The sequence below is a fragment of the Petaurus breviceps genome, unplaced genomic scaffold (assembly GCF_028583685.1).
Source record: "Petaurus breviceps papuanus isolate PSGF00001 unplaced genomic scaffold, PetGlider_PUasm1.0 188, whole genome shotgun sequence".
Lineage (NCBI taxonomy): Eukaryota > Metazoa > Chordata > Mammalia > Diprotodontia > Petauridae > Petaurus > Petaurus breviceps.
The window spans coordinates 13,478,362-13,488,965 of NW_027185804.1; the positions used below are offsets into that span (position 1 = coordinate 13,478,362).

Sequence of the window (10,604 nt, forward strand, 5' to 3'; positions counted from 1 at the left end):
CAGTAACTTTATTTTGTGTAAAGTCCAGTTTGTCTAATCCTACTTGTTAAGCTTGAGAACTCCTGGCTTTGTTTTAGTCAGACATCTGCTATTCTTCTGCTTTTTTCTTGAACCAGGTGACTCATTTCTTTTCCATTCTATCCTTTCCCTTACTCCAGGTACTACTTGCTTTTTGATCTCAATCAATCAATCAATCAATAAGCACTTACTATGTATCAGGCATTGTGCTAAGCACTAGACATAGAAAAGAAGGCCATGACAGTTCCTGCCCTTAAAGAGCTCACATTCTAAAGGAGTAGATATTTACATTATGTAAATTATTAGGTATAAGAACTATATTCAGAGAAGATGTGAAGAATGAAGTTTTCTTAAGTGTTACATACACTGAACATGATGATAGAAAATAAGTGCCTGCTCTCAAGGAGCTCACATTCTAATGGGGAAGATAGCACAGAAGGAAGGTTTAAGCTACAAGTCAGGAGGAAAGTCAAATGATCCTTAGAATATAGCAGCAAAGCTTTTTCTTTAATGTCATTTCCACTAGCAAAATCATATCAGCTTGTACCATTTGACCATGCCAAGGGTTTTGCAACAAAAACTCTCTTCTAGGTCAATAGTGGTCAGGCTACATCATCCTAAAAGGTTGCTTCCCAGGATAATGGCCAGAGGCACTGGGTGAGAAGCATTGTTATGCTCAAGGCTCTTGGGTTCAGGATCCTAGACTGTCTATCAGGGTTCAAGAGGGGGTGGTGGTGGTGGTGGTGGTTTGACTTGTCTGGCACATAATACCTTGGATCTCCCCACCAAGTGTCCTGCTGCTTCAGGCCAGCTTCCCTGTTATGTGACTGTAGACAGCAGGGTTGGCTGGTTTCTCCTTCCCAAGTATTGCTTCCTTGGATGATAGCCTCAACACTATCTACTAGAAGTAGGACCCATATAGGTCTGAGGGTGAGGCTACCACCAGGGCTCCTAGGGCTTACCTGGCCATTGGTGGCAGTTGACCAACAGAAGTTGTTGGTGGCTATGACCCCTTTTTGGAGGGTAGACTCTTTCTTCACAATGATCTCTTTCTTCAATGATGGCTGTGAAGATTAGGATAGAATCAGCCTGGGGCGGGTTGGGAAGGGAGTGATGATACTATTCCCAACAGTCTTTGGGTGCAGAGTCCTGAGTTTCCTTTATCAGGGTCTGAGGGGAGAAGATGGACAGGGTGGTGGTGGTTTGACTCAGCTGGCAAACACTGCTTCCTGTTACTCTCCTAGGAGAACACCATTGGAATTTCCTCCTTATTCCATTGCACTCTATATTCTTCTTATATATTTATCATACTTATAAATCAACTTTTTATTATTTTGTTGAAAGGCAGCTTGGTGTAGTGGATAGATAGTTCGCTGGTAGGAAATGGGTTAAAATCTTCTCTGGGAAACATACTGAGAAGAGACACACCTAATCCTTTAAAGGTATCCCTACAACCCTCATATAGCTGGTTTGTGTCTAAATGAGGGGCCAGAGAACACCTGCTTCACAGAAGAGATGGAAGGTGATTTGAAAAGAGAAAGAATTAGTTGCCAGATTTGGGGGAGAGAGGGGGTTGGGCTGGAAAAAGCATCTTATAGAAGGCAGGATTTGAGTTGACCTCCCAAAGTACCTTGACCTTTTGGCAGATTTTCTAAGGTCCCACATGCAAGGTGCGGGGGAGTTTTGGGGGGTGGAATCCCAGGAGCTACACAGGGAAGAACATGTCACTCATTGTCCTGCTCAAAATTTTTCAATACTACCTATGTATTATTAATATTAAATTCTTTACTATGGTTTTCAAGGACACAACTTGATTACATAATATGGATCTAACATACCTTCAATAACTTCATTTACCTATTCTCCTATGATAAAGCACCACAATTCCACAAACAGACCGTGCTTTCCTACCTCCATACTTTGCTCACAATATCTCCTATTCTAGCAATGCCCTCCTCTCAATCACCAATTGTTGAATCCTATTTTCCTTCAAAACCCAGACAATCCCAGCTTCTCTTAATTCCCTTCTCAACAATTCTCTCTTCTCTTAACTATCATGTCTCTTTCTTGATATCTCTTCTACACTTTAGGTTTTACATTATAGTTCTTTGTCTTTATTATCTCTCAAATGAATTACAAATCCTTTGACGACATGGAGTAATACCTTATCTGTCTTGGTACTGCCCTGAGCCTCTAGTGAGTACTGATAGCCATTACAGGGTACAGTATATGGGAATGGCTTTATAAATATTTGTTCAATGAATATTGAATGATGGAAGTTCAAGAAGCCTATCCTATTTACAGTGTTGCAATTAAAATTCATTTTAATTAATAATTCCTTCTGTCCTTTTAAGGCATGGACACAGGATGATCATATCATTTTTAATAAATGAAAACTATGCAAGATCATGGTCATGTTGTCTACAGACATGGCATTCTTGATTATAGTTCATTTGATAGCCAGAGAATTTGACTTCTGTATGAATATGGTTAAATATCCAAAAGCTCCTTATGACAAGAAAAATCAGCATTCCATCCTCAGACCTGCCTTTAGCTCTCCATGGAGCTAGCTTTTGTGAATCACCATTTAGGGTGGGAATTAACAACCTGGCTCTATCAAAACATCATCTTCAAAGTAGAACTATGTAGTAAGTTAAAAGATAGAACCTTTTATTGTTAAGCAGACAGGAAGTTTTCAAAACCATTCCAGTGATGTGCGCGTATGTATGTACACATACACATTTATATATGTATACATATACATATTTATATCTGATCATGTATGTACACACATACACCTCTATGTACAAAATAAGTGAATCTTTCACCTTTCTTGGCCTCAGGGTCTATTTACTAATCTCCCCGTCTCTGTTTATATGGCACAGTGGATAGAGCTTTGGACTTGGAATCAGGAAGACTTGAATTTGAATTCTTCCTCAGAAATTTACCTAGGAATCTGACCCTGGGCAACACAGTGCCTGCCTCAATCTCCTCATTTGCAAAATGTGGATAATTACAGCACCTACCTCCAAGCATTACTGAGAGATTCAAATGAGATAATATTTGTAAAGTGCTTGACAAAACTTAAAGCAAAATATAAATATTATTATCATTTACATACATATATGAATATGCCATACTCATATACATATACACATATATATTCTTAAACAACAAAAATGTCCTTTCACTGATACTATTTCTATGAATGCCTCTAGGTTATAGAGATTGAGTACCTTTACCAGATTATAGAAACAATACCTTTCAAATACCTTAACTAGAGGCATAACGATAACCGTGAACTAGCTATGATACTACTGGGACCAATTTGCTGGTACAACGTACAGGGTCCAGTGTTTTTCCCTTATAATTAGGAAATGGCGCATGCTCTTTTCATTTCGGTTACTATAGTAATTCCAGATGCAAGTTAAGTCTGCTGACTAGTGAAGTAGACCGTGTACCTTCTGTAAATTGCTCATGTTAGTCACTTGCAATTTATTTTATGTTTCCAACAACAATCTCAAACTGGCGCTGTCACTGACACATGTTTTTGCAATTACTGAGAAAGCAGACAGAGAACAATGAGTGCATTTTTTTTTTCCTTGGGACTGTTAGGGGTTTATATAAACTACAGAATGTTTCTGAAAGTTACAGGAGAGATGGGGATATGATCTGCTGTATTTTTCTGCACTGGTCAAATAAAAGGCAGAAATACTTTTCAGCTCATGTCTAGAATATTTGTAAAATTACCAGATACGACTTCTGGAAAAATAAATATGTTTGACATTTTGTAACCTGTATTGCCTGTCCTTTCCTATTGTTTATCTTTTGCATTATCTATCCATAAACTATATATTACACAATAGAAAAGGTTATATAATAAATGATCGAAAAGGCAATGTAATATACATCATAATATATAATGTATCAAACAATAAGGTAATATAATAGGTTATCTATAAACAATAATATATTTTGACTATATATATGTATGCATGTATACACAAACCCATACATACATTCCTACACAGTCAAAATAGGTTTGTTTGAAAGGCAATGTGGAATATTGTATAGATGGTCAGCCATAGTGTCGGGAAGACAAGTCCTAGTCCTCCCAGCTGAGTCACCATTATAAATCACTTAACCTTTTAGTGGCCCCAGCAAGTCTCTAAATGACTAGGTATTACAGGGGAGTTGGCTCTCCATATCACTGGATGCAGTGTCCACACCAAGAATTTCACTGATAAATCACAGGTTCAGCCAGACATTCCCACTGAAAATATTATGTTCAACTTGAACTTTAAAATTGGTTATTGATTTAAGCATGATTAAGCAGGCTCAGTGTGAAGACTGTGATTGTCATTTTCAGGAGACTCATAAGGCATTCATGATACAAGCCATGCAGACTCTGAAGTCTTAACACTCATAAATGAAGGCCTGGCATTGGAATAAATACCTCATAAATATTTGTTAATTATATGGAGAATGATTAAAATGCTTATGAATAGCTGTCTTCCACACAGTTTGCAATGCAAAATAATGCAAAATATTTGTACATTGCAAATGAAACAATAAAAAATAATTGAGGAATGAAATAATAGATTTATATATTTATATGCCATTTGCAAAATGTTTCCAGGGATATTCTCCAAAGCCACTAAGCATCTCTATTCTAGAATCTGTTAACACTGTCATCTTTACTAAAAGGCATTGCATGCTACTTTGCAATATAAACGTATTTCTTTAAAGGTTATATGGTATAAAAGCCTGGATTTCTTTGGTGTGAGTAGGAACAAAAACAAATATGCTTTTAGTACAAACTCATTTGAAATGTCAAAGTAAGAAATCCAAAATCCAAATACTGTAATACATCTCTAGCCTGTATGCATTTCACAGAAGGTAGTTCACATTACATTTTATCCACAGTAGGAATTAAAGTGTCAGGTGTGTATAAATAAGCTGTGTATACTCATTCATTCTTTCTCCTTGTATTTTTGAGCTTTTCTGCCATTGCTGCATAAAACATGACTCAAGAAATGATGGCTGACCACTTAGAGGACCAACAACTACAGTAAGACTTCAAAACCCTTGGTTCCTTCTTGCCCTCAACCTTTGCCTCAATATTAAGAGTAATGAAGCTCCCAGAGTCAGGTGTACACACATTAATTATCAGTACTAGGATGATTTAAACTCATTTCCCTAGGGCACACCATTTTTTTCTAAGCTAAGAGGGCACTTCTCCCCCACCGTGACAATTATCATCTGACAAATGACTTGGTTGTCACAGTTCAGACTTAGTGATTGATTGTGCCCAATTAACTCCTAGAAGAAATCAATGATTCCTTCCCAGACAATTTACATTAATTAATTTTTAAAATTCTGAATACCCTGGCTTCCCATATTGCCATGGAGGGCAGGTCTTTCCCTATGTAAGCAGCCCATATGTTTTAGTCTGGTCTGCTGTTTCTGAGCTCCAGAAGCTGATGGCAGAGCTACCAAGGGAAGACCAATGAAAAGAGGTACGTTAACCACAACAGCTGAACTCTGACTTAAAGCTTGATCCAAATCGAGTCGAGTTGCTGTATGCATTTTCAAATACAGCATGCCTGAGAGATTACATTCTAACAACATTCTTCATTATCAGAGGTGGAAATAATATAGGAAATGTGGTTGCAGGACATGACATCCTTTTCCCTCCTTTCTGATCCAACAAGCATTTATCAAGCACCGTGTGAAAGTCACTGTGCTAAGAAGCTTAGGAGACAGACAAAAATAAAAATCAAGAAATTTACTTGCCACCAGACGGGGTTATGGTTAAACAGATGTATAAATGAAATGCAGACAGATCTAGGAGAGATTAGCCTTTCCCAGGTATCTTCACACTATGAGGTAGTATGCCTCACCTAGCACAGTAAGGTATATGAGAGTTTAATAAATGCTGTAGCTAACTAGTGAGCTATCGAGGTAGGAAACTATATCTACCTTTCTGTATCTATCAGAGCACATAATTCTCTGTAGAAAACAGAACATGACTAGGGCAGATCTGTGTTGGAAGTTTTCTCATCATTTTATTGCCTTTTATTTTTTCAGTTAAAGAACTAGAACCCTGAAGATAACTTCCCAAACAATGTATAAGACTCAAGATAGTGTTTGATCATTAATTATGAGAGTTGAACCAAATTAGAAAAAAATCACAAGAGTTCTAAGAGGCAAGAATATAAAATCATACCTTTCAAGGTAAGGCAAATTGGGGCGTCCTAGTTCACCCATCCCATGCCAGTGGTTCCTTGTTCTCTGACTGGCTGGTTTCCCCCAAGACAATGCATGAGGCATATGTTTCGAGAACTGGGCATGTATAAGCAGTACTTTGCTCAGGAATGAGACAAGTGAAGGTTTTTAAACCTTCAGAACAATGGGGTGGTGAGTCACTCCTGAGTGAAGGGTCTTAAAAAGGTCTTAAAAATACACAGATTTTATTATTTCTCCTATAGGGGGAAAAATGTTCCAGCTCTAAAACTCAGGGTTAAATATGGGAAACAAGAAGAGGTGGGTTAGTTGGTAAAGAAGCCTGGTTTGCCTCTCCCAGTTGAGGAAAGATTCCTGTTTCTGGACAGCAGTCAGAGAACGTTAGAACTGGAAAGGACTCTGGACATTGGATAGTTCAGCTTTGCTCATTTTACAGATGAGATGGAAGCCCAGAGAGATGATTTCCCTCAGGTACAATGAGTTTCAGTCAGCTGTGGAACTTGGACCCAAGTCTTCTCTCAGGCTGGGAGATCTTTCCACAAAGTCACCTATGTATAGAGCAGAACAAACTTGACTTACTATTGGATTTGGCATGTAGGAAACATGAGAAAGAAACAGACTAATGAGAACCTGCAGAAGAATCACAGACCAGGGGGAAAGCTGCCATCTTTTTATCCACTAACCATTTTATCTAAAACGGAGGTCTCAAAACATCCCTTTGAGATTGTCTTCATACATTTCCCTGAACTACTCCCCAGTCATGTGGGAGAAAAGAGAACAGACTTGGCGTCGGGCCTGGAATCAAATTATGGTTCAGAAAAAAAATCCAAACCCTTTAAAGATAGGATATTTGTCCTCTAAGACACATTTTTGTCATTCTTTATTACAATTTCTGCAGCAAAAGGTAGGGACCATATATTACAAATTTTGAGGCCTGCTAGTGAAGAAGACAAAATTTGTCAGAATATAAAAATATATAATCTTTAAATCAGAGACTCAGTCATCTGGCATAGTTTATGTAGTGAATCTCATGACTCAGCTGGCATGTTGACTGAGGATCACAAAGGTTAACCAGTATTCCAAAAGAAGAATAGCAGATACACATTTTTGCTCAAAATAAAGTTAAGCTATTGAGCAGTCTACAGTTAAAAGCCAAATTGTATACACTTCGTTAGCATTTGTCGAAGCTAAATCTAAAAATGTAACAAGCATGTAATTTATTACATCAGACATTTAGTCTGATTCAGCTTTTCAAACTAAATAAATTGGGACTTTTTGCCTACACTCTGTATTATAGTTTGCTGGCCCATGACCATTATCTTTCTGGGTTTAGGTCATCTGTATGACAAAGGAGAGGAAAAATAACTCCCTTGATCACAATGTTGATGATTATGACTTTCACAACTCCCAAAATTATGTTCTCAGAAAAGTTGGCCGTGAACATATCATCAAAAACATTTGCTTATTATGTGATATATGAGCACATTGCCATATGAGGTGGCTGTCCCTCTGAATTATGTGACATAACTGGATAGTCTGATTGCTTAGGGCAGTGCAGAGAGAAGCAACAGCCAAGAATTGGTTTCTGATTTATGAAGTTCTACATAACAATGGCTGGCTGTAGAGGCTTCTTCCACCTCAGAATCCCTCAGATGTCAGCCACTGCAGACCAATGGCTCACCACCAGAGAATCTGTTCTCTCCCCAATTCATCCTTTCCATTTCTAATCCCGCCTCAAACCTCTTAACTCAATGGGAACTGCACCGTGGTGAAAAGAACACTAACTTTACTCACTACCTGAGCTTGAATCTTAACATTATACTTGCTATGTAACTTTGGGCAAGTCATTTGACCTTTCTGTGGCTGTTTCCTTCTCAATGAGGGGCTTGGAAGGTCCATTGAGCTCTAAAAAGCGTGATCTACAGATAAAAGTGATAAAGTTTATCTTTATTCCTTCCTAATGAAAGACAGAGGCCTGTATATATTATCAGGACAGGTAATACCAATTGCTTTGGCTTAACTTTTTCTTGTTTAAAAAAGTGTTCAGCTGGGTAAGGGAGAAGACACATTTCCAGAAATGACTGATATTAATACAAAAAGCATCAACAAAAAATTAAACAAAAAATCTTTTGTGAACAACATTCTTTACTAAGTTCATCCTCCACACTCAGAATTGGGAGTAACTTCTAGGGCTTGCCCAAAGGATACAGGTTTAATTTAAATCCTTTCTTCACAGTGGTTCTTTAAAAATAATAAAGTAAAGAAAAACATTTAAATAACTGCAGAAGGCATTGCTCATTTAAAGTCATTTCAAGCATATATATATTTTTTTTTTTAAACAAAGACTAAATAGTAACAGTCAAAGGCTTTCCCAATTTAAAGTGCTGTTAAGAATGAGTGAAAAACGAGGATTCTGACTGGGGAGGGGGGAGGTAATGGGGGATAACTTTTGCACTTTGTGTATACCGAGGATGTGCATGTTCAGGACCAATGTCGGGTGTTGGTTCTTGTAAACAGAAGCCCCCTCAGTTGAAGGGCCAAAGGTCACTCTGGGGCTGGAGGGGCTGCCCAGATCTAGGGCCCTTTCTGCCCACGTGCAGTGCCGCGCCAATGTCCAGTGTTGGCTCTTGTGCCAGCCTCAGAAGCTCCAAGGCTACGGCTCGGGGTCCTGGCCAAGGATCTGGGGCCTCTCTCCCCGGGGCTCATCCCCTCCAATGTCCAGCAGCAGATCGGTCCACACGCTGAGCCCAGCGGCTTCGAAGCCTCCATCCTGGGCCCTGCGGGAGTCCAGCAAGGTCCGGGCCTGGCTTCTTAGAGGGGCCGGTGATCGGCAGAAACATCGAAAGCAGTCCCGGAGGTGCTCCCACGTGGGTCCCTCGGGGCCGGCCCCAACCCAGGTGCCCCCAACCAGGTCAAAGCGCAGGCGGCCGGCCCAGTCCGCGAGCAGGTCCAGGAAGGCTGTGGCCAGCGCCGGGTGGCGGCCGGCCAGGGAGGCGAGGAGGGCGGCAGGCAGGAGGCGGCAGAGGGAGGCCAGAGGGGCTGGCCGCGCCAGCACCCAGGCCAGCAGAGGAGCGGAGGCACTGGGCCCCGGGTCCGCAGAGCTCCCCGGATGCTCTTCGTCTTCGGCCCCGTCGGGCCGGGGCGAGGGCTGTAGCAGCAGCGCTTCGGCCACCACGTCCAGCCAACGGGGGCGGGGCAGCTGCACCCAGAGGCGGTCCAAGAGCAGAGCGTCGGCGCCGGGCTCGGCCTCAGCCTCATCTTGGAGCCGTAGCAGCAGCAGCTCGGCCTCGGTTCTCCGAAGCACGGGGTCCTCCTGGGCCGGGCCGGGGCCCAGCAGCGGCAGCAGCAGCTGGGAGGCGGCCCTGCGGCGGGCCAGCTCGGCCAGGCGGCCTGGCAGCCCCGGCTCGCCGGCGGCCTCGACCTCGGGCTCCTCTTCCTCCTCCGACCGCAGGTGCCGGAGCAGCTCGTGCAGCGCGGGGCCCTGCAGAGCCGCGTTCTCCAGCAGCCCCAGCGCCAGCAACTGGTCCCCGCGCTCCAGGCCCTCGAAGCTCCGCAGGGGCCGCGGCGCCGAGCAGGGTCCCGCGTGGCCGTCCGGCCGAGGCCGCAGTGGCAAACCGCGGAGTCCCTCCTCTAGCGCCGCCCGCACTGGGCCGCTGCGGCGGAAGCGCGTGTGCACGTGATGCAGGTAGCGGGCCCAGCGCAGGGAGCGGCGCACGGCCACGCGCCCCCAACTGCCCGCGTGGTGTGTGCGGGACACCGCTAGCACCTCGGCGAAGCGCTCCAGCTGTTCCAGCAGCCGCTCCATCGTCGCGGCGCGCCGGAGGTGACGCAACCCGCGCCCGCCTTCTGCCTCGCCTCTCCCTCCATCACGTCCGCAAAGGCGCCACCCCTATTGGAGCAAACAGCTGTCAATCAGACGCCATCTTTACTGTGGGCAAATAGAGGCGGGAAATAGAAACTTCTCTTGAATGCTCTGAAGAACCTATGTCCAGAAGAGCTTGGTCTTCATCTTAGATAGAGAAGAGAAAAAACGCTACCCTATTGGCGCTCAGGTGGGGCCATTACCACTCTAGATTTATTCGGCCATCAAATTAACGTGACTTGATATTTAGTTTCACATTGCAAATGTCTGTACTAAAGACGTGCACGGACTGAACTGAAATACAAAGCTGTGGGAACGTTACTACACATGTGCACAAGATAATTGCACATTCAGATTATATATGAATATGTGAATATAAACATGCACATGCATGTCCGCATGCAGCATGAGCATAGGTGTATGACCGTGTGTACACATGTGCGTGTGTGCATGTTTAGATGTGTAGTACAAACACATA

At 42.5% G+C, this 10,604-nt stretch overlaps 1 protein-coding gene across 1 annotated transcript; it reads right to left on the reverse strand.

The window, feature by feature from the left end:
* Positions 1-1,909: 1,909 nt before the first annotated feature.
* FANCF (FA complementation group F) lies at positions 1,910-10,135 on the reverse strand. Its single transcript, XM_069091302.1, has 2 exons — positions 8,731-10,135; positions 1,910-6,812 (listed from the first exon to the last, which is right to left on the reverse strand). Exon 1 carries the CDS (start codon positions 10,067-10,069, stop codon positions 8,918-8,920), a length of 1,152 nt encoding a protein of 383 aa, XP_068947403.1. The 5' UTR covers positions 10,070-10,135; the 3' UTR covers positions 1,910-6,812; positions 8,731-8,917.
* Between the last annotated feature and the right edge of the window lie 469 nt (positions 10,136-10,604).